This window comes from Nansenia antarctica (assembly GCF_963989245.1).
Source record: "Nansenia antarctica genome assembly, chromosome: 12".
Lineage (NCBI taxonomy): Eukaryota > Metazoa > Chordata > Actinopteri > Argentiniformes > Microstomatidae > Nansenia > Nansenia antarctica.
The window spans coordinates 15379960-15405283 of NC_137682.1; the positions used below are offsets into that span (position 1 = coordinate 15379960).

At 42.2% G+C, this 25324-nt stretch overlaps 1 protein-coding gene across 1 annotated transcript in view; it reads right to left on the minus strand.

Annotated features, from left to right (window-relative positions):
• Nucleotides 1–25324, minus strand: part of col25a1 (collagen type XXV alpha 1 chain) — a gene marked incomplete at its 3' end in the record, with an annotated part of 165243 nt that overhangs the window by 19935 nt on the left and 119984 nt on the right. The window contains exons 9-18 of the mRNA XM_080543435.1: nt 22494–22520; nt 20580–20624; nt 17221–17265; nt 16546–16572; nt 15658–15702; nt 6386–6418; nt 6253–6288; nt 3621–3665; nt 1401–1463; nt 289–357 (exon numbers count right to left, since the gene is read on the minus strand). Coding sequence (XP_080399561.1) covers nt 289–357; nt 1401–1463; nt 3621–3665; nt 6253–6288; nt 6386–6418; nt 15658–15702; nt 16546–16572; nt 17221–17265; nt 20580–20624; nt 22494–22520 — 435 coding nt within the window. The remainder of the gene's footprint in view (nt 1–288; nt 358–1400; nt 1464–3620; nt 3666–6252; nt 6289–6385; nt 6419–15657; nt 15703–16545; nt 16573–17220; nt 17266–20579; nt 20625–22493; nt 22521–25324) is intronic.

Consider the following 25324-nt stretch of genomic DNA (forward strand, 5'->3'; position numbering starts at 1 on the left):
TCAATTCAAGCTATCACTCATGAAGAGGCTTGATTAATCTATCATGTAGGGAAAAAACCACTAGATGGCAACAAATACCAACGATCCACAAAGATGTTGGATGGCCTAAAAACGTTGGTGTTTGTAGACTTGGTATCAACATGTGGAGTGTACTTCTGGAGTGTTACTTCTCAAATCATATCACTGAATGCTCTCTTTATCATGTTCCAGATGGAACCAACCCCTTCACGCCTCCAACCCACAGTTACCACGACCCTTCATCCCCCTCTGGTAAACCACAGCACTGACCTTCTGTCCAGCCGGGCCAATCTGACCCCGCTCGCCCTTGCCTGGTGGCCCAAAGTCCCCTCTCTCGCCCTGTGGAGAGAAGAAAGAGTCTTCAAAAACAAGGGACCCTCTTTACCCATGGGGTGTAACCTCCAGCCGGCATGACGTCAACATGACACATTTGTGAGGAGAAAGTCTTTAGAATTGTGATACTTGCATCACTAATTCTCATCAGTTAGGAGTGGTTGGCCAGCCCTCTGGTTTCCATGGTTATGTATAAATATGAATGCAAATATGAGTCAACAACACACAGCTTGCACTTTGCTGTCAGAATATGACAACAATTTGTGATGGAAGCTGAGTTGCCCATACTAAGTACAGATCTTAAATTTGCATACTCTCACTCCAAATTAACTTACCCTTAAGAGGGACAAATGCAAAACTGACCTTAGTTCAGCATGTAAGGGCAACTTCATCCTAACCAAGGTGAATTAAACTACAGAGACGCTAGAGGGCAGTGTGGGACAATTTGCTAAAATGCTCAATTTCTCATCCCCTCTCGCGCTAACATTAAAGGTGCAAACCACAACAACGTGGGCTCCCTTTTACTTTTTTTGGTATACAGTCGAGGAATGGGAATGGAGAAATGCAACCAGAGCTTTCACAGAGCTATGCACAAAAAGACTGGCCATCCATGAGATCAACATTATAGTTTTATCCACGTTTTTAAGCTACACAGTGTCTGTCTACAGTTGCATTGTTTTACAAACAATGTAGTAAAACAAGCTCATATTTTGGGTAAAACTGTTTAACTAAGATCATGTGGCATTTATAGGTTATGTCCTTCAAGAATCAATGGCTATATACAATTCATTTCCTAGTCCAATGTACCAATTACAGATTGCCCCTTTAAGTAGGATGAAGTTGCCCCTATAAATTCATCAGGGTCAGTTTTGTGTTGTTCCCTCTGATGGGTGGGGTTAGGGCTGGTCATACAACCGATTCTTCCTGGGAACCACATCTATCTCCTACACTTTTTCAGGATTTTAGATCTAGAGTCGAGACCATGAGTGCCAGTGTATGCATAATTGAGGACCCACACATTTGAATGACATGCATGAGTAAGCACCCACCTTTGTTCCTGGTAGCCCTGGGAGTCCTGGCTCCCCCTGGGGTCCTAGGAATCCAAGTTCGCCCTGAAAGCACCAAGGATATTAGTATAAACAAAAAGACACAATGGCTTAGCGTGTAAACCATGACAGAGGACGGACAGATGCATGTATGTACGAAATGCACACATGCAAGCACACACACACACACACACAACTTATCCTGTGATTTCACAGTCTAATGACTTGCTCTTCTTGGATAAGTCAAATTTAATTTAACACTAGAACAGCCGTGCCTATTTTACCTACTATAAGAGCCTCAGGGGTCAAATGACCATAGTCTTTACAATGGGAATCTGCTACTTACACACACGCGTGTAAATTAGCCCTCCTACACAGAAAAACTGTTAAACTGAACATTTTCAGATTTATATAAAGCGTGAAACTGTGCGGTCCTCCACGCACACTCTGATCCATGCATACGCACATAAACTGAAAAATGAGCAACTGCGACTCCAATGGCAGAAGGATGAAACTTCAGAAACGCTTTAAAATTGCTAGCATTGTGCAAAATAAATTGAAATATTACCTCTCACGTATTATATATGAAGAGTTCCCTGGAGTGCACACATTATACTGACTTTATATTCATTTACTTATACTCATTGTAATACCGTATTCTGTCCCACCATGCACTGTCCATACATTCATGGCTTTTGCACTATTTGCACGAACTGGTTAGATGGCGAACTGCGTTTTGTTCTCTTAGTACTTGTTGAAATATCTTTTTTTAGCCTTTCTGTCAGGATTTGCTTTCATTTGTCGTCAGTATAGTTTAATATTAATTAGGGGCAACTATCACTGACCATTTATGGGCAACTATGGGCGTTGTAGGAGGGGACAAGATGCTCGCTCACGTGCCAAAATTTATGAAGGGAAAAAAGCATGGAACTGCTGTGTTATAAATCAGAATATATATGTGCGTAAAGGTTCTGGCTTTCGTACGTACGCAACCTTTTTACACCAGTCCTACGCACAGTTTTATAAATGACGCCCCTGGTCTGTGGATACAATGGGTGTTTTAACATTTTTTGTGACAAAACATTTCCACTTAAATTCCACACATGAAGCTCAAATGCCTCATTTGATTTATAGTCACAAGTTGCCGTTCACTGCTACTGGAACATCTTACTCTATGTGGACTGTTCAGTTTCCATACGGACACACGTGTCCTTCTTCCTTTGACTGACTAAGTAGGAAAGGTGACCCTTGGTGCTCACTGAGTCCAATACCATCAAGAGAAAGCCTTCTATAATGTTCAGCTGTAGGAGAACGTGAGAATGTGAGTATTGCGTTAGAGCTATGTTGTTAGATTCCAAATGCATCCAGGCCCCTTAAGTAAAACCAGGGTTATATAAAATGGATGGGGATTTTTACAAGGCCAACAGGTTACAGGCATACAAACAGAGAGGTAAAGGCAAACAAGTCAAAACAGCAACAAGCATTATCTCATCATGCGTGTATGAGCAGTCTCTGCATTCACACGTTATAGTTCAGGCACATGACCCTATGTTCTGGGTGTACATGCTTTGTGTTGATTTAATGTGTAGAGAGGGTAGTGTTATATCTTGTTCCTCAAGTGTACTTGGTTTCCTCTCACTTATCCAAATACAGTTATTTGAGAATTGACTAACCTTCAAATAATTTTGGGACTGAAATGAAACTTACATAGTTTACACTGAAAGGTCACAATCCCACCCCTTTGCATGATCGACATTGACAGGGTTCTTGCAGATGACAGAAAGAAAAGGGAAATGCCAGGGACCAGTGATCATCATCTGGGGGTATGGTTGATTGCAGCACTGCCAGGGGTGCACTTATCAATCAGCATGGCTAGCGGCCTATGCCTATGTGATCATGCTACATCAAACTTAACAACCTAAATCAGTCCCTCATGAGCATCTTTGATAGACTTTTACAGTAAAGTCAATAACATAACTGAATCACTTCTCTAGACTGAACTCACATTGTCCTCTCACTTGGTGGAACACAGACTAACTGTTCACATGGTAGTCACAGCAAAACTGATGAGATGTGAAGCGTTGAATTGGTCTCATTAGCTAAGCATGTGGGCCAGCTGAATGTTGGTAAGGTGGAGACAAGACTGGGACAAGACTGGGACAAGACTGGGACAAGACTGGGACAAGACTGGGAGTTCTGGGGAGTGAAGACAACAGATATTACCTTAATCCCGGGAAGTCCAGGCAGCCCTGGAAGTCCTGGCTCTCCCTATACAGGAAAAGTGTGACATGTTACAGCCGAGCCGAGCCGAGCCGAGCCGAGCCGAGCCTCTGTCATCTGTGTAGGGCCGTAAACACCTGTCTCTCCTCTGTCTGCGACCCTGTGAGCCAAGCAGCTCAACACTGGCCTGATGCCAGCTATCAGTAGTTCCCCTGAGTTAAGCATTTTGTGCTACATGCAGTCAGATCGTGAGTCATGCAGCCATGATCGGATTCATATTGTATCCCTATTGTGGATTATGTCGAATGACAGTGTTCAGATTAATGTTTCAACTGCTGTCCCGCATGGGGACCATGCAACATTATTTGCTGAAGCCCAGCAATACCAAACCTGATTAAAATAATCAAGTATTCATTGAGCTTTTGATTAGTTGAAACCAAAGTGCAACCAAAAAAATGTGTCCAACTCCAATGGTTGCCAGGACTGGAGTTGTGAAATAGTGGTTTAGAGGGCTAGAATGGCCTCTACAGGATTACTGGGTTAGTGCAGACTGATTATGTCTGAGATTGTGCCTTTTCTTTCCATTTCTATTCAGACCATGGAATTCCCAAATTTGACAAGCATAGAAAAGCATAGAAAAGAACAAACGTATGATTTCTGAACTGGAGTTACATTTTTCAAGTAAAATACAAGAGGTCAAGCCTTTCTTAAGACTTCTCAGGGGCATTTCCAACATGACATCTTCTGACTTTGAATAATTGCTCTATTAATGCTCTATTAAGACTATAACATTTATGGCATGTGATAAGACATATTTTGCACTGCTCAAGAATGATCAAGTGTAATGGCACTTGGGGCTAGTCAAGGGGGCTGTAAACTGCCATTGTGCACCCTGAAAGTATTGTAAACGTAATGAATTGAAGTCTCTCGTCTGGAAATACTTCACAAACCCTCACAGAATGTCACTGAAAATGAATGACTCAATGGAGATCAACAACTGTCCCTTTATGAAGAATAACACTTTGTAAGAACGCATATTAAAGCAAATAGATACAATAGAATGGCTGGGAACTGTAATGAAACAGTATAAACTCAGTCTGCGTCAAGGCGGGAACTGATTTTGCAGCACAGCAGGAAAGCTGATGTTTTGTCTAGAACCTTTTTTCTAAGGGGAAAGAGAATATGGGGAATTAATGGGGTGTGGCACTCAGGAGTAAATAGTGTAATTAGATGGGATCCTGGTACAATCTTGACAGCAGCTCTGGCTGTGCTGAGCTAATGGTTCTGTCAAGGGAGGACAGACACTGCAAGGAAGAGTAATAGACCTGCTTTTTGGAGTACTTTAGTCATAAATGTATATATACGCTCACCGAACACTTTATCAGGAGCACTATACTAATACTGGGTAGGGCCTCCGTTTGCTCTCAAAACAGCCTCAATACTTCATGGCATTGATTTAAGATGTTTATAGATTTTTCAGGTGCACTTTCAAGCAGTAAATCTCCCGTTCTACCAAATCCCAAATGTGTTCTATTGGATTCAGATTCACAGAAGAACACTGAACTCATTCATGAAACCAGTTTGAGACAACTTTTGCTTTGTGACATGGTGCATTATCATGGTGGAAGTAGCCATTAGACGATGGGTACATTGTGGCCATGAAGAGATGCACATTGTCAGCAACAATACTCCCCACACCATTATATCACCTGAATGAATGAGAAGGTGTACAGGTGTTCCTAATAAAGTGTCCAGATATGCCATTTAACTGACACTTTTATCCAAAGCAACTTACTTTGCAGTGAGTGCATACACATTTCAGCATATATCGTCCCAGCGGGAATCAAACCCACAACCTAAGTATTATTAGCACCATGCTTTGCCAACTGAGCCACAGATGACCTAGGTTGTACACTCTGTGTGTGTCTAAACAGATACCAGTCTGACCTGCAGTGCCTGGCAAAAGTATTCATTAATACCTTTATGTATAATGCTATACAAATAAAAGTTATTATTATTACCTTCAGTAATGTATTATTTTATTGACATTGACACATTATGTACATCGGTATAGACATTACGTGAGTATGGAACTCGAGGAATGACAGGTACGTGACCTACAGTTTACCCAAGTTACTGTGTGTGAGGCATACACCTTTATTAGAAAGAGCTACATTCACATTCAAGCAAAGGTCTCAGCAAATCCAAGCAAGTGGCCGAAATTAATCCAGAAGAATTGAGGCATGTTAGTATGTTGCCAGTAGCCTTGCCTTGGTTTGGTGCAGGTGTTAATCAAGGAAGTAACACTAGCCTGGATCCTGTAATATGTGAAGTTATGCAGAGATACTGCAAGATCACACCTAGAGGGTTCGCCATGGATAAAGATGGTCTGAGTTTTAGCGCACTCCAACACCAAAGGTCTGAGCACTTGGGTGTTTTCAACCTCACTTAGTGTTCGTGGAGACCCAGCAATCATGTTCTACAGGTCTTTGTTGGACAAAGACATGTCTGTTTTGTTTCAATGGATGATTCTGCAAGAAAACTGATGCCTCACTCTGGGATCATTTCAGTAGTATTGTCACTATATTGCTAGTACTAAATGGTGCCATTGGATTGGAGCACAGGCTAGTTTTACCTTGTATCCCCCTCGTCCCGGCTCTCCTGGTTCACCCTGTGATACAAACAGAAAGTTAAGTTACAATCTTCATTGTAAGCAAAAACAATTAGCATAACTATTAACGTTGTTGTAACTTGTAACTCATACTCACCTTGATGCCAGCTGCAGAAGAGCCTGATTCACCCTAAACAAAGGTAAATATATATTTCAGGTAGGGTGCCAAAAATAATAATACAGAATCGTTTTTTTATAAGCCACTATTGTGAGCAGCGTAATAGCAAAAGTGCCAGACAAAACCGTTATTAGGCAGTTACAAAGCAATTACTAAATCATCATGCAACAACATTTGGATAAAATGTTACAGCAAGACTAATTACACTATTATTACAGAGGTATAGTATAAGAGCAACAATTGAACCCTGTAAGGTCCTACTAACACTAACAGGTAAATGAGATCTCCAATTCTAAACTGAGTCCCACTTCTACTCTCTAATTGAGTCTAAGGGGAGTAATTTGTCTCAAAGCCACTCAACAAAACGTCTAACTGATCTTCAGCAGCTTGGGAGTGGGTCATAACTCTCCGCTCTGTTTAATAAAATGTCTGAGAGCCAGGAACCGATTGCAATAAGTCCTTCCTCTGATTTCTGCCTCCAGCATCCTCCCCTGAAATGTAATGAGCCCGTCCTCGGATTTCTGCCTCCACCAGCGTCCACTGCTACATTCAACTGTTTGTCTGACTGTTTACATTCTAAGTCAAAGTTTAACGTTGGGTGAGAGAGATGCCAGAGACTCATCCTACTGCTATGGGACAGAGTACCCCATTGGGCCAAGCATTGCAAGTACATGTACCTTTATCTGTGTAACAGATGTTCAAAACGTTCAAAACGTCTATGCTTGTGTGATGAGTAACCCTGCAAAACCCCTTGATGACAGCAGGGCCCATTGTCTCCCTAGTTAAAAAAGGATTGGTGATCTTTCCAGTAGAATCATATAGGATTCTCACAATAGGCCGAAATTCTATTGGAATATTTTTCTCCTATAATCAAAAGTAATCCTACTGGATCCTATATATTTTTGACAAATCTTGAAGGATTTGGTTACTCCAATCAGAATCTTATTAGAGGTTTTAGAGGTTCTGGAACACAGGGAATTTTTCAACGTCTCACCACCAGAGTGTTCTAGATGAACGAACGTTAGCATTTGCATTTGAAACAAACATCGGCATCTCAGTCCACTCACACTTGCTAAAAAACCTAATAGTGGGGCGGCATAGCTAAACTATTGTTAATTTTGCGATACAAGTGCCAAATTTGTTACATTTATAGCTTAATATATGTTGAATGCATCTGGATATTGGAGCATTGCATTCTGATGACCGTTGCAGCCATTTTCCATGTTTCCATGTTTTCAGCACCACAAATATAATTCAGAGACCAGTTAAAGTGAAAAATATGTTTTATTACAATGTAGGACAATAATACATTAAAAAAATGCAACAAAATTGTCAGATTTATAGTGATTTATAGCAGATTAAACTGTAGCAGTATTACCAAAGGCCATTTAACAATGTTCAGTGAACATACTTAAGCCATTAACTATTAAACTGTAGCAGTTTGAACATATGACATCTAACAATGTTCAGTGAATGTACTGAAGCCATTAACTACTACTTAAATTATTTGAAAAGACTGTAATTGCCTTAGGGTTAGGGTTAGTTCTATGAACACATCTTGATCATGTTAATTGTTAATCACAGCCATGGACCATTGCAAAGCACCTTATTGTTTGAGTTAATGAGAGATTTTAGGGTCAGCTCTCACATTCTTCCTCACAGAAGCAGAGGCCTGTGCACTGAAGTAGCCTTTTTACGCTTGCAGCGCTTTCTGCAACCACTCTTGCAGCCACAAGAGATCAGCTCGTGGCAGGATTTTGATGCTTGTGGCAACGTCGTCCAGTGGGGCGTCCAGTGGGGCATACATTCCTTCTGTCTTTACCCTCCCTGAGTCAGTTGTTGATGGCAGCACAGGGTCTGGTAGCAGTGTCTTCCCCCAGATGTGACAACCCTGGTAAACTGCTCTCTTGACATGCTCCACCAGAGCAGCTCGGGTAGGTGGTATTTGCTGCACCGAGTTTTTCCGTGGAAAGAGCTTCCTTCTTGCATCGTCCACCTTGGTGCAGGTGCTGGTTCTGGCAAAGAGAAGTATGACAAACCTCTTAATAATGTTCATTGCATCATCCTTGATCACTTGCCAGTACCAGTAGTGCATCTGTCAGTTCTGGCAGCGACTTCCATGTAGACCATGCTCCCTTCTTTCCATGTCCAGCAAAGCTGGATACAGTGTCACAGCCTGTCAAAGCATGGAACATTGGAAGGGCACATGACATCTCTGGTCCGAGGCAAGCAGCCATTTGGTGGGCTACCAGGTAGCGAAAGCTCTTGCCAGTTCCGAATGCTAGCCACAGTTCACATCCAACTAGTAGTGACTTATGGCAAACACAGCTAAGACCACAACAGTATCAACAATGCGAATCAGCATCTGTTGGTGGCTATGCTGTGCAGCGAGTGATATGTGCAGTAGCATACGGCTATCAGATTATTCATGCTGAGCACACCCTGCCCATCAGTGAGGATAACTTCCTTGTCTTCCTCACAGAACGCCTGAAGGAGGACCTTGGACAAGAGACTGAATAGTTCTGTCTTGTTGCTGTCAACCCGCAGAACGTTCTGCCAGTTTCCTGGTATGGCAGCCTTCCCAACCACACATCTCCATACACCCATTCCACGCTTGGCCCTTGCTGTGCCTTTCAGGGAGTCATCCATGTGAGTATCCCAAACAAGGTCCATGCGTGACACACTGCGCAGCTGAGAAGAGGTATATGGGATGAATACCTGCTGGGCATATTCATCAATTTCTTGGCACCTGCTGGCTTCATCATCTGAATGATGGCAGCTCCATCAAGAACTACACAGGTAGCATCAGGGGTTTTAGTCTGAGCTGGAGACAGGTCCTCCAGGCATGTCAGAAGGTCACTCTTGGTCCCAAGTCGTAATCTTCTTCCATCAGAGAGCGCTGGTGGCCATGCTTGGTTCTCATGCTGAAAGAAGTCTTCCAGGTTTCCATTCTCTTGTTTGACAGCTACTGTAGAGTTGTGAGAACAGCTCGACATCACTTTTCATTGACTTCAGCTGCTGCTTCTGCTTACTTGCCATCTTTTTCGTTGAGCCAACAAACAGTACAACCGGTTGCGGTGGATTGTTATTTGTTCTCTCCACAAGACCTTCCTTTGTGAATCTTTTGTGCCTGCTTAACAGTCTCCACTGCCGATGGATCAGTGGTCTCTTTGCTGTCAAGTCTCCTCTTCGAATGGGTGCCCAGTTCTTCCATTACAAGTGAGAAGACATCTTCCCTAAATGATTATTCTGCTCATGTGCTTGGTTGATAGGGATTGCAGAGAAAAGACCTGGTTGGTCTTCTGAATGGTGAAATTTCCAGCCTTTCCCGATATGCTAGCATGACATGCATGACATTTCTTCGGTCCTTAGCTTTCATATGACACCAGGAACTTCACTCTAGCCTTAAAACTCAGCCCACTACGTAGTTTTTTGAGGCCGTTTTTTGCAGTGGCGGCACTGGTTGTGGCATGACGCATGTGCTGGCTGGTTTGCTAGTGGTGGGTGGGGGTGGATGTGGGGGGTAACTTCGCAGAAAACGTGTGTGTGTGTCTAATTGTATTTTTCTTAATTTAATGTGTGTTTAATTTTGTAATGACTGCCTTTGAGAAACTGTTTGAACTGAAATACCATGCTAACTAGCTCACTCAATATCAAGTTATGCAGAAGATGCAGGATGGTAAGTAGCAAGCTAGATAACTACGTTTTAATTTCAAATTTTTACCCAACTGACCAGCTAGCTAATCCAATATGATTTAAATCCTATTAGATCCTTTTGGAACCTATTTTATAGTATATTATAATCTATAATCTACCTATAATATAGGTATCCTATATGATCAAATCCAATAGGATATTGGTTCCAAAATCCAACAGAATTTTCTATTTGATCATTTTCATTGGTATGGTCGGTACAGTGTGCCCCTGAAGGGACAACTGTACAAATCTTCCATATGAGCCCATGAAAACAGCGCTGCTTTTTAGGAGCTAAAAACCTGTATTTGTCACCAATTTATTTAAATACAGCTTGAATTGCTAATTTAATCATGTACCATGATTATACCCAGATGGTGAAATGTGCCAGATATATAGCATGGTGCACCAGGCAGTTTCAATGCAAGCCTATGGGAGATAGGGGTTTCTGTCTCCTTGGGTACATTGGGGGGTGCTGGTCATGTTGTATTGATTGCATGTATGGGGGTAAACTGTAGCATAGAGAGTAGTAATGAGAAAAACACTGTTAGTTTTTTCCATAGAGCATAATGTAATTCCAACCACTAGCGGAAGTTGCTATAGACTAGCAACTCTCATTGTATTCTTCGACCATTCCATACATGCTGCTTCACTGGTAGGTACAGTATGTGCACTCCATTTATTGAAACTCATGTTTCTCCTCAACAGAAGGTTGAAACAACTTGATATGTCACATTAGTTCGAAAACAAATGTATTGTATGATCATTAACAAAATGAGGTCGTTGTCAAGCTGTTTGTTTACAAAAGTCACTTGGAGGACCATTTTCTGTGCATTTCTCATTCACTTTCCTTCCTTGATCTCTATTTAGAACCTAGTCTCCTCATATACCACAATGCACTCTGATATTAGCCATTAGCAGCATTACTCCAAAATGCTAAAAGCCCCACCACTTGGTTTCATGCTCTTTGTTGTAGCTAATGTTGAGCAGTCAGTGGGAAAGGGAGCACAGAGCGAGGGCCTTTTCGCCTGGTGCCGATTCTGCCGTTACACTTCACATGCGTCTTACGCTCAGAAGTTGCTGAAGGCATGCCTGCCCCAGCTTTTTATGGGAGTCATTACGATGTGCGGCACATAAGGCATGTTTAATTGCCGCATTTTTTTGCTGGCAATAAACTGCATTAACGGTTACAGCTGGATACCGCTCCCTAACCTGTCATTTAGATTTTGAGGCGAAAAACGGATAAAATAAGAAACCCAGATAAGACAATCTGAGGGGATGGATCTCTTCAACGAAGCTTGATTTGTTACTGGGCTCTGAACATGGGTTCCTCCTGCACAGCACAGCTTTGAATGTTGTATTCCAGTACTAATAAGCATTGCCAAATAGCGCAGGCTTTTGACTATATACAGTATTTTTAAAAAGCTACTTTGGTTGTTCAGAATTGATTATCTCACTCCTAGAGATGGGGATGTTTTTCTCATAAAAAAATAATGTTTATAAAGCAGAGAGGCATAAATTGAGCCCTATATATACACCTCAGGCTTTGTTTTGACTTGATAGAATAATATCAGATTTGAACATCGCAGACATCAAAGAAAGCGCACCTTTTGGTTTCTGTCCAAAATCCATTTTAAGAATCCTTCACAGCTGGGCCTGATTGTGATTCTCTCCCAAAAAAAGATGGACACTAATGAATAGTTCACCCTAAAATTAAAGTTTGTCAGTCTTAATACCGAACACAAGATGTCTAATGTGAAGTGAGTTTATATTCTACAGTGTCATTTTGATCCTGCTGTGTTTATTCAGGTTTTAATCCCTAAAGAATGGGAAATAAAAGCCACTTTTGAGATGTAAAAACAGGGATTTATGGGTGAACTAGCTCTGTAACCTTCGACCCAGGCAATACCATTTGAAACACAATAACACTGTCTGTCAACTGTCAAATATCAAATGGAACATTTGAAAGTGGTTAGGGTTCATATAATTATGAAGACACTAAAGCTAACGCATCAAATCCAATACCTAATGCACATCTGCCAAATGAATATATCTACAAAGCATTTGCAGCGTGTTTGAATTTCAGCAACACATGATGTGACTCTGAAGGCCCTTTAAAGCACAAAGCGGTTTTTAATAAAAATGTGAAATTAAAAACAAACATTGTTTGTAGTGGCAAAGGACTGTACACAACCAATCAACACTGAACTCCCAGCTACTGCCAAAGAATAAAGACTGGTGACACAAGCTGTCATAGCACTGCCACGACTTAACATACGCCAAGAAGTGACTGAGTGTCCTGAAATGCTGATTTACAGTACAGCACACACAGACACATTGCGTAATCAATCCCAAGTGAAAGACGGAGTGACAAAGAGAGATGAAAAAGAGGCTGAGGGGGCGGTCTAAGGCACCAGTGCTGAAGTCCCAATTGGGCCAATTACCATGGTGAAGCTACGGGCTGTGATTTAATCATTGAGCCCAGCAGGGGACGGTGCTGTTGATGTGGCAGCACTTCGTCATGAGAACCCATAATGGACGTGGACAAAGCTGAACACAGTATATATTGGCACTTAAAGATAATAGCATAAAGGCTCATGTACACGAACTGTACTGTAGTAGGCTTTGGGAATCAGACAGTTTCCAGCAGTGGCGCCAGGTGAGGGTGAAGGAGGGAGAGGAGAGTAATAATCATCAGGTTTATATGAAGTGGTGTGGTGACTAATCTGGACCGTTAAAACCCCAACATGGGCAGCCAGAGATGAGCGCAACTTATACCCAACATTATAGCCATAGTTATGCTGCACCATTCTGGGGATTTAGCTCTAATCTAACTGCCTCAGTTCCCCTCTAATGACTGAGTTAGGCTATGTGAGAGGGTGTGGATTCTGATTGGCTAAGAAACAAGACAGTGGCACTGCCAGTGGTTGAGCCCTAGCCAGATGACATGGGGCTGGATTGACCTTGATTGAGAGGTAGCACTGTGCTGCGCTGCGCCGCCCTGGCCAAAGCCAAGCTCTTGCCGCCTCTACCTCCTCACAACCCAATTAGTGAGTTTACTTGGTTTTGCTTTTCAGACCAAAAAAGGATTTTTCCCAGCTAAAACAGGATCTGACTGTTTTAGCTGGGCTGTTCGTGGTCACAGCTAATTTCACACCTTGTAAATATTTATACACATCTCACCAAAAAGTAATTGTTTTAAGGAGCTAAAGCCATGCATGTAAACTGGGGTGAGATTCGTTTGTACACCGTCCAATGCCGGACATGCAAAACTTGTTAGAGAGGGAATGTTGAAATGTAACAGGTTCTGGCCTGGTTGGCTTATGGAATACCAATGATGCTTTTTAACAGACAGTTTCTCAAACCTTTTTAGACTTCTAGAATGCTGTAATACAAATGTGGGATATCAAACTCTTTTGATACAAACAAATACTTGCCAAAGCATTTCTATGTTTATGTTTTCAGAGTAACTGTGAGATGTGTGTTATGACTCAGTTTTGGCCATCTGTGTGGAACGCAGCCATTGATATGATCTGGAGCACTGCAGTGACAATCTCATTGGTGCCTCCATCACTTCTGTGAAGAGGAGGGGAGGGGGGGGGGGGGGGGGGGTTGAAGGGGATTATGGGGGAGTGTCATTTAGTATTTTTCACACTTCACAGAGCTCCTGTCAAAACAATCTCTCTTTGTATCCATGCAAAATCAGGGCTGACTGTTCTCATTGCCATCTCTGTCTCTCCAACTACTGCAGCTCTCTCAGATTCACCCAGATTACCACATTTTTCCTGGTACAGTACTTGTGCTGCACTAGGCTTGGCATCTTCAGCATGGGAGCACCCAAAGCCCCCTTGCCTACACCAGAGTGCTCCACAATAGGCCATTGACAAACAATTTTGGAAGAGCTGCTGGACCCCAACCCGGTCCAAATCATGACAGTGTGGGCTTTAGCTGTGCACTCCGTAATGGGATGTCATGCAACGCTGAACTTGCCTATGGGCAATGACACATCAACTGCCTCTTCTAATCAATGCTAAGTCGCTTTGGTTTTTGACAATACCTTTTAGTGTCTAACAAGTATCGAGGCACCAAATGCATAGACCAACAAGATGGGAGAACAGAGGGAGCAAAACCTTGACGTTCATACTGTGAAATATGGATGTTTGCTTCCCAAAATTACCTTTTTTGGTATTGTGGCAATATTCATGAGAGCTACTGAATACTGAATCAATCCTGGGAATCTGACTGGTGTTAGAGGGGTATAGATATGCAGACTGTGAGTTATCCCTTATGTCCCTTCTTATTTTATAACCAATTACTCCCACCATATGTTTGCCATTGTGCTCTTCGGAAAAAGGTCTGCGGCTCACATTTTGCTCCAAAGACACGAGACATGGTTTGATAAACTACTTTTTTCATCTGGATGACAAATGTCTTGATTGTTAACTTGATATCTATTTGTAATCACAGCTACTGTGACTTTATGTACTTTCTTATTGATCTCGATAGTTTTATTATAGCACAGTATACATCTGAATGTTTCTCAATTCTTATTTCTTTCCTCCTGCTGTGAAACTACTTCACATCCTCGATTTTATTACGGGCAAGGTAGACCAGATCAAAGTGGTGTTCAAACTGAGACGTTTTATCACCCTCAACTTTCTTTGTTCACCCGTTTTCCACAGATGGATGCTGTCCTGCATCTGTTTCCTTCAATGCCTCTTTCTTGGCAGCGACACCGAGCAGCATTTTAAACAAGAATATCCATAAAGCGAGAGAACTTATCAAAGTTGTTCTGCTCCAACCGGCAATAAATTGGCGGTGACACTTTGAGTACACTTCTTCAGCTATATGGCCAGCTCATCAATATTGTTTTTTTTTTCTCTCTCTTGAGACACCTCCAGTACAAGCAGAGTGCGTATACATTCATTTTTTGGACTCAGTAGGAGTTCATTTGTTTGCGTTTGGAGAGACACAGAAAATTAAGGAATTGAGACATTGAGACAAGGAAGAACGAATCTCACTGACTGGCAATAACTGGTGATGTCGGATCAAATTACACCTACAGCCTTGGCATAGAGGCATTATTTGTGTTCATATTATGAGATTTCATGCTCATCGGGTGCATGTTCATTAAGTTTTATAAAAGCACAAATAAATTAATACAACAGTTGTAGATACAGTTACTGTGTTTACTGCGTCTAATTGTTTGCCTGAGTAAGACGCCTTGTTTTTGAGAGGCAATAGGCAAAGCCATAGGCTGAACTTACGCCTTGGGTTTCATACAGCGTCCTATCGTTGGAATGGAGCATAACTAGGAGGAAATACCAGGAGATATAGCGCAACCATGGCACACCAATCGGGTCCACTTACATGCAGGTAGTCAAGTGTCAAAATGGCTGCCTTTGGTATAACTTCTGCTACAGCTGAGGCCACTTTTCATCAGCTACTTCTGCTCCTCTCCACCATCGGTTGCTCACATGGAACACATTAAGTTATCGCTGCTTTCTAGAGCCAGGCTCTAGAAACACAGAAGAAAAGGTGAGTCTGAATTGATGTACCTTTTCTCCCAGATCACCTTTCAGCCCATCCTCGCCCATGTCGCCCTGCAAGAGAACAGCAGAGGAGTTATATACTGAGCATTTCTAAGCAGCTTATGCCTACTTTTCAAATGCATAAAACTCTGGAAGGTGTTTGGCAATCCTTAAAAAGTAGCAGTATAAAAACAGTAATCAGAAGAAAATGAAAACATGAAAGCAGCAATAAACAACAGTCAGGGCTCAACAGCTAAATCTGGGGTATTATTTTGTGCATGTTGGCTTCCATAGTTTTCTTTATAGTACTGTCAAAACTCACTTGATGCTGACCTTGATTCTGGACAAGCAAACGCTTAATTGGATAGACTGATCTTCAAGGGTATCCCCTCGCTGAGTGGTAGTGGGAAAGAGCCACGTTCCTCAGAGTCACACTAAGCATTCTGCGATTGTGGACGATGATGCCAGTAAGTTAAGTTAAGTTGAGTCATCATGTTCCACTCCTGCCTCCTGCCTTAACCCAGGGGACTGGGTGAATGTTCTCACCTCTCACCCGCGCCCAGCCAGCAATAGCAAATAAAACCAATTAGATTGGGGAGGGACTGAGTGGGAACATTTGTTTCGTCAGCGTCACGGCTCTATAGCTTCCTAATCTAGACTGATTAGGCTTTCCAGTCTCCACCGAGGCCTTACTAAAGAGATCTGGTCCCGTGAGGACTCAACATCATTGTCATTGACTTAACTGATGTACAGAACATCGGAGTGATTTGTAATAATTGTAATTATTGTATTGTAATTGTATTGTATTGTATTGTAATTGTAATTCTAAGTGCCCTTTTGTCTCACAAAACAGAACCACAACATATAACTGAGGATGAGAATGGGGAGCAATGATGATTAAAATCAAGATTTTACCTTTTCACCTCGCTCTCCCAACTCCCCCTGTTGGCAAAGAAAGCATAGAGTGTCAAACACACAAAGCTCTGGGAATGTTGGGTTTGGGGGAATTATGGCAGCCAGTTCAGGGCTGATTGTATCAGGAGTTAAATTCACATTAGATTATAAGGTCTTGTGTTTCAGCGGCCTCGTCCTCAGACAAAGATGTTCTCTAAACGTCCAGCATTTTCAAATAAACTCTCTCATTTCCAGACAAGGTATTACACCCAACCGACAACACAGATAGATATTTCCACCTGATTATATTGTTGTTTTACCAATACCCTAAAATGAAAAGATGTAGTTGAAAAGATGAAATAACACTGAACATGCTATCAAGCCCCCCAAGTAGAAATATCCTTCTCCATTATTTGAGTACATTTACATTAATTTGATTAAGGCATCTGAAGACGTGGTGACGTGGTTGATTGTCATGAAAATGTTCAGCTCTGTAAATGGAACTCATGACTCAAACAATGACATTTAGCTGATAACATTTAGCTGAATGTCAACATAAATGGTTGCAGGAGGATGGCGGATGAATCAAGGTGAAAAGGTACTGAGCATGTTTATGGGAATAAACAAGTCTCCAAACAAATGTCGTGAACGCCATGAGTTGAGCAATAAGAGCACACATGACAATGTGCCACAAACCTTGACTCCAGGAATTCCATCAATTCCAGACGAACCCACCTCCCCCTATAGACAACAAAACACGACACACACACAGTGGCTTATTCAAGTCATATGAACACTGAGAGAGGTCATGAGGTCAAAAGGAAGCTAAAGGTTACAAATGTAAGCCAAAGTTATTTGAAGATAGATGAGGGAGACCCCTCACTATGGTCCTCCCCGCAACAGTAAGTCCACTACTGTGTTCAGCTTTCCTGGCACATGAGTGGTCCTGAGGGCCAACTGATGTTCACTGCTCCACATCAACAAACTCTGTGACACTGACAGGAGTTGGAGAGAGTGTGTTCTTCCTTGGAGATTGATGTAGTGCAACTGTGGATGTATTGTCCGTTCTGATTAGGACATGATGTCCCTGCAGGAATGGGAGAAAGTGCTTGAGTGCCAGAAACACGGTGTAGAGCTTGAGCATGTTTATGTGACTTATGTACAACCTGTCGCTCATGGATGATTCCCGGAATCGGAGGGACAGGGTCTCTGGAGACTCATCATTGCCAATGGCGAGATGGAACCAGATGGAATGAGGACACTCACCATTGGAAGTCTTGCATGTGGAGGAGGCTAAGCTGAACAAACTCAGTTGAGGCCAAGCCTCAGGCACATATGGTATGAAACCCATGTAGCTGGACAGAACACCTGCAGACACCTGTTCAATGCTGTGTCTGACTGGGGTGGAGGAAACTCTGAACAAGACTGAGTAACATGGTAAGACCTAAGAATGTCACTGTTTGGCTGGGAATGAGCACGCATTTGGCACAATTTCAGCTAGAAGCCTAGATAAAGCAGATGATAGTAGTATCGTTGTGTGCTCTGCAGCGTGCGCCTCAGAGTCCGCATAAGCCTGTCGTCATTCCGAAAAGGGGGCAATGGGGCTGTTGAGGCACCATAGTTCCAGTATGAGGCGTGCACCCACTCCCACCTACTTTCTTTGGAACCACAAAGTACTGGCTGTAGAACCCCAGTTGGGATTCTGCTTCGGGAACCACACATGCCTTTGACCAACAGAGACAATATTATTTCCTCCTGAAAAATGTTGGTTGGCGTCCTGTTGTGAAACTGATTCTCCCTAGAGAGAAACAACTTGCCCACACCGAAGCTACACTAAATTGTAGAAGAAACCAACTGGTTGCGTTGCTATTTTGTGCTAGCTCTGTTCTCATGAAACATAGTATCAACTGTTAGATTAGCCAGATCTGCTCAAGTTGTAATGACAAAGAATGTGCTAGCTAGCCAACTATCCCAGTATTTAGCTGAAGGTTTGTTACACAAGGTAATTAGTTAGGAATTATGTTGAATTTGTAGGTGCTCAGTAGTCCTGGAACTATGAACACAAGCTAGCCAACCCTCCTGTGAACAGGGCATTAAGATTTCGCACACAAGGTGAGAAAAAATTGGCTTGGCAAAGCTAGCTAAGTGCTCAGCTGTCCGGAGACAATGATTCACTTAGTTAACCAACCGTCCAAGTGATAGCCGTAGCCTACACTCAGGACCTAGCAAGTCATAATAATAACTTGAGGAATTATCACAGAGCTAGAAAGGAATAACAAATTAAAATAATTGCAAGCTCACAGGCTAGCTACCTTCTTGTTAATAGGTGCACAAATCATCTAACTTGGCTGGACCAAATTCTTTGAAAATCTCTGCAGGATCATCGGATTCTCAGTAGAACAGATAAGTTAAGTTGTAGCTAGCTGCAAGAATACAACTACAGTACACTTTGGACAATCAGCGAGTGTAGAGTGGAAAGGATGAAATGGTAGGCTTTATGTGTATCCTTTATTTTAACGTTGGCAGGTTATCACTTGCAAGCGTCACCAGCTTGTACCAGGCATGATTGATTAGGGGTCTTCAGCGAACGTTACAGAAGAGTGTGTGACCCATAGTGAGGGGTTGAGAAAATTAGGTTTTCTCTCCAGATACCGATAACCTTATGGGAGGGTGCCATCTGAGCGGAGCATTGTTATGATTTATAGGATTCAGGATAGTTGTCTGCCTGATTGACCTCCTGGAGCAAATGGGGTCTAATTGAGAAACAAGCCTGACTCCATCTGCTACTAGAAACAATTAACCCCATGCCCCCTAGGCCCATCACAACATTAACCTTCTACACAAGCAGACACTTAAAACCTCACAGAGGACACTGAAATTGGAGAATCATTTGGTTGTCCAATACAATTCTGAACAGTTCAAGTATTACAATGTTCACATGAAACAGCTATACAGTATTTAAGGATATAGGGAGTACCCCTGCTTTGCTAATAAAACACATACATCATCTATCGGCCCAGATACTGTATGGTAGTAATTGACATAACAATGATTAAATATGTTCATAATGAAGATGGAATTTGATCAGAATTCCCATCTGATAAGGTTCATATTATAAATGGGCCTATCTATCTCAGATCAATGAGGTGCCTGCCATTCAACCTGTTGCTGACTAGAAGACGGAGGTGGAAGGTCTTTGTGAACTAGCTCGTTCAGCTGTGAACCTTCAGCATGAGCTGTGCTTACACACCATAGCTGATCTGTGTTGTAACAGCACTGCACAGCATAAGAGATCTATTTCATGCAGGCCTGGCATCTCCAGTCCCCACATGAGCAAGGAATTAGGACTTGACTTTCCAAAGTTAGTAAGGCTTCTACTACAAAAAAAAGAGGCTTCTTTCTGGTTCCTATTAACGGTATCCATGCGTGGTATCCATGCGTGCTGCTCCTTTCATATATTTCTAAATGCTCACAGAGATTACAAAGATGGTGCCTTTCAGAGAGGTTCCTCATTCTTTCCGTAATTTTCCATTTTACTCTTGAATCTTTGTACTGGGTAAATTTGTTCTACAGTTTCAACAATACCTGTATTTACTTTTTTGTGTGAGAGAAAGTGAACTCTCAAATATAATTTCAAAAAAGAAACTTCTGTGCAAGATGATTCAAATAAAATTCCTTCCCTTTCCATTTTACTCTTGAATCTTTGTACTGGGGAAATGTGTTCTACAGTTTTTTGTGTGTTCAACAATACCTGTATTTACTTTTTTGTGTGTAAATACAAACTCTAAAATATAATTTCAAAAAAGAAACTTGGGTGCAAAGATTATAACACTTCACTTTGTGATTATGGTTATACGATGCAGCTCAGGGGATTTCTCATAATTAATATTATTATTATTATTATTACATTCTGTTAACGTAATAACCAACAAATAATATTTGAAGAGCAGGGTTTTGGGGAGGAGTGATATACAGTATATTATTGGAGTAACTTTAACCTTCTCTTATGTACCAGGTGTGTAGTATATAGTCCTTCTCTCTCATAATGATCTTACCTTCAATCCATCAACACCTGAATCGCCAGGGGAGCCAAGTGAACCCTGAGAAAGGAACAGAGAATTATGATTTACAATAACCAGATTCACTGCATAACACAACATTGCATGTGTGCTGGGGAAAGAGCAAGGAGGTGTAGACATAACAAATTCAGTATGTATATGGGCCTTTCTATGCTGTCATCTGTTTTATCACAATTTAGTGGGAAGCGACTGTTTGTTGTAAAGTGACATCATTACTAATACTTAGACTGATGCCTCAAGATTTTTTGAGACTACACTGGAGTCGTGAAGATTTGGATCTGTCACTAAAACCCAGGGAGCGCCACTCTAGTGTTCTGTGGCTGGCCTTCGTATCTGCTCGACAAATGCCTAAACCCTGATCCCACTGGCCTTCTGGCCCCGCGGGAGATAGGTCTGAGTCAGGGCGTGAAAACCACCGCTGCCCGCCTTCACGAGACACGGCAGCGCCAAACCGTCAGGGATAAAACCGGAGGCAAACATGGAGAGACAGCCTTTGATATCCCATGCTACCTCTCCGGGAGCTGAGAATGTTTGATGACCTTACAAGACCGGTCCAGGGTAAACAGCGTATGCCATATTTTAAGACTTGTGAGATTAGGGATGACATAAGCAGCGAGGGAACTTGGGAAAAGCACCACTGAGATGGGGAGCCGACGGGAGTAAAAAGGGGGGGAAAAAAAGAAAAAAGAAAAGGAGACAGACTTCTGTTATGTTTGCATATTCTCCTTGTTCTTGTCTAGACGAGATGATTTAGACTCTGGAGAAGTTACAAGTGGGCTTTAATGAGCTCCCACTCTTTACATGGCGGTTAACATGTGTGTGTTGTGTGTGCTTCTCCGTAGCAGCTCACCTTAAAGCCAGGGGCTTAGCATAGGCTTGGTCAATTCTAAAACTACCATGTTAGGTCAGAATTGGTGGACTCATAGCTCTCCCTGATCTAAGAGGTTTACATGGTCTTCGTATTGATTCAACTAAATTAATTTGGGTCACATCAGTCATCGATGACACACAGCCTCAGTTCAGCATAAGGGTAACACCAAACCAGGGCTAGGCTAATGAAGGGGTCCCTGGCTTATGAGTCATTAACACAGCAGTGTGTCATCAAGCCCCAGGGGCAACACGAGGCCTGTCATCAGATGACAGCGCAGACAGGAAGTGTCTGATTGGGTTACGTTGAGAAAACACTGGCTAGCTACCTGATGGCTGGATGGAGCACATCTGCTGTTCACATCAGCACAGTGTGCACCACTGGGAACCTGCATTGGTGCTCTCTCACCTTGTTCGCTGGCTTGTTCGTTCTCTCTCCCCCTCCTCTCAATCTGTCTCTTTCAAATACTCAATTATTACTATAGATTTGTTCTTCTAAGCCAAGCCTGAATTTCAAAATAGCAGTAATTATTTTACCATGTACGTTGACAGAACAAGGTCAACGAGGTTAGAAATTACCTGGGGAGCCAATTGAAAGCAAGGGATGATCATGATAGTATAAGGACACATTTGGAATTTAGCCAGGGCACCAGCATTACCATGACTACTCTTGCGATAAGTGCTATGGGATATTTCAGCACCACAGAGAGGACCTTGGTTAAACGTATTATATGAAGGACGGCATCCTCTGCTGTGCCCCAATCACTAGAGGGAGAGTGACCACGCCACTTCCAACAGGCTGTTTTGGTCCCCATCCAAGGATCAATCGAAGCATACTACTAAGCTTCCCAGACAAACCAGCAGAGGGATGCAGGGGGGTGTGGCAGCTGTTTCTTTTCAGTGTTTGACATTTTCGGAGAAAATGACTCATGACGACTCATGTTCTAATTCAGCAAAGTCAGAAACATTAACGAGATAATAATAGTTAGTTCTTTCTTTTATAGAAATCAGTGCAACTCTTACCTTAGGTCCTGAAGGCCCTTCAGGTCCCTAGAAAGAGAGAGAGAGAAAAAATAAGTCATAATATTAAAATAAATAATACAATTCCCTCTGCCAATGCAGTCACAAGGGAGTGACTCGCCCGGCCTGTTGTAGGGCTTCAGCGAACACAAACCCTTAAGGCAGAAGAGAATTACAATTGATCCCTTGTTTTATTTTTCAAATAATTACACACTGCTTTCTTTCTGTTGAGCTAGATCATGAATAATAATCTTTTGTGATGGCAGAATAAAGAAAGCTTTTGTGATTATATCTTATTTTTTATTTATTTTCTAATTTATTTCCTTCGATTTCTGTGGCAAATCAAATTGTTTTCCTTTTATGAATTTCAGCAGGCATGTGGGAAAAGAGACTGAGAGAAAAGATTTGTAAATACATGTCATGGTGAAATTAGTACTTGGTAAAAGTAGTGACTATGTTGTTTTATGGCTCTGTGGGCCAACAGGGGAGGGTGAGCCAGAATGTTGCAATAATAGCATTGAGATCCTACTCAATGATTACAGTGTCAGCTCCCTCTAGCCAGACAGTTTCTATTAGCTAGTCAGATTGACTGCTGGTGACACTGGAACTAGGAGCCATTTTGGATCTGCCAGATGGAGGTCTACTAGACATGAAAAAAACCTTCTCTGAGCAACAGGGGGGAACAACTCAGACACAGAGGCACATGTACGGACCTGTCTTCAATATAGTTTGGTCGCAGATTTAGCCTATAGACATGAGAACCCATCAACAAACTGTTGATGGGCGACATCAGTCCATCAACACTTCTTGTTCGGCTGCGGAGAAACTGAAATTCTTGTGCCATCGGTTGAGGTTAACTATAAGATGCAATTGGGCTCATCACTGTCTGCCCTCCTCATTGGGTGTGAGCCAGGGAGCTCTGCAGATCATCAGTCAACCTGGACAAAACCAGTGCATGGAATGGAGCTGAAACACCAACAACTCTTCTGACTGATCTGGTTATGCTCTCTAATTGACAAAATCTCCAGCCTGTAGTCTTTCTTGACACACATTACAGTACATATCTTCTCTATTCCAAATGTCCCAAAACAGGCCTTCAAACGCTTTGCTTGCATGTTTAAGGAAGCTGGCCTGTAAAAGTCCAAGTGGTTACAGGTTCTCACACTATAATGGCCCTCAGTTGCAGCAACTTTACTCTGCGTACCTTCTGTTCTCATTAGAAAACCTCATTAATGAACAACTTTCCCCCTACATTCCACCAGAAATGTCTTTTTCCCCCTTGTAGTTGTCTGAAAAAGCCTTTGTTAGCAATCCTAACAGGATAGGGTAAACATCTTTATGACCCACCAGGTATGCACAAGCATGGGCCTCCTGCTAAAGAGCTAATTAGCCTAGCAGCAGCTGAGAGCACTCAGCGCCTCTGACTGTCAAGGAAATTCTCCAGGAAAATCCAGAGGCCCACTGTGGCCTGTGCACTGCTCCTCTGTGTTCAGCTTTGGATATGACACTGAGATGACACTCATTTGTAAACCAGAAGTGTCCATTACTGTGTTTTAAGAACCGTCTTTCATGTAGAATCTTGTGTTTGTGTTAACTATAGATATCATCCACAAACACTCAGCCACATGGAGACGTTGAAAAGAGTAAAGTGCAGCTCTCATTGCCGGGTTGAAAAAGAACTGTGCATCATCAAAAGGCACACAACAGGCACTCTTTAAGGCTCACAAAGATGTGCAAGGAGCTGCTTCTCTTGAAGAAAAGGCTCAGAGGGGCCAAGATGTACTGTACATTTGCTGCTTCAAATCATTTTCTTGTGTCCTGTTTCCAGTCAGGGTCACTCCGGGCCTAATAAGCGAATTCTACAAATCAGCAACGATCCTTTAAGAATGAAAAAACGTTCATGCCAACATCCGGCATAACAAGAATACATGTTTGAGAGTCCTTCAAGCGTGTATTTTGCTATTAACTCACACATCTTGCCGCCTCATGTTTGGCTTGGAGATGAAAGGAAATGTAATATCAAGGATACCAAAATTGAAAAGTATCTTCTCATTACAAAGGAGAGTTACCCCCACATGCATGCACTGCATTTCAGAAATGTCTACAGTGAGAGTGCCCATCTATATGCAAAGAGTATCCTTAGAATAAATAGGTTGAGGGGTAAAGCCTAGCTAACCCTTCAGAATGATGGACTATAACACCATGAAGCGAGGGAAAGACATTGTTTCGGTTAGGCATAGAACACCATGTACAATTCCCACTGATGTTCCATATTTAGCCTTCTGAAACAAATTCAACCCCCAAATGAAAAAACTGTGTGCACGGCTGCAAACCACCTTTGGAAAGCAGAAGACCCCCTAATTTCCCCCAGAAAGACCTTATGGCACTGATGATTTCGAATTGATTCCGGAGAATATTTCCCTTTTTTTCCCCCCTCCTCTTTTCTGCTCCACAAGAGCTTAATCCTTCTAACCAGCTCCACATGTTCTGGATGGCGTTTGGAAAACTGTGGAATTCACTTTTGCCTCTTTAACAACAGCATCTACATCAAAACACTGAGCTTTGTCAAGTGGGCACTGGCCACTGGGAGGCAGTCCTAAAGTACCAAAGTGGTACTGTAAGCCCCTGTGCAGAAACAACTCCTAACCCCAACTGCAGGCATTCCTGCTGATCTACATGTAAGGGAAAAGGGTAAAGTGGAACCACTACTCCACAATATTTCTTATAGTGTATCTACCGAATTCAGATTTTCATGAAGTGCATATAGGGGGTTAGAAGTTGTTTCTAGACAGTGTGTCTTCATACAAAAATTCAGCTACCCAAAACCTTATTTA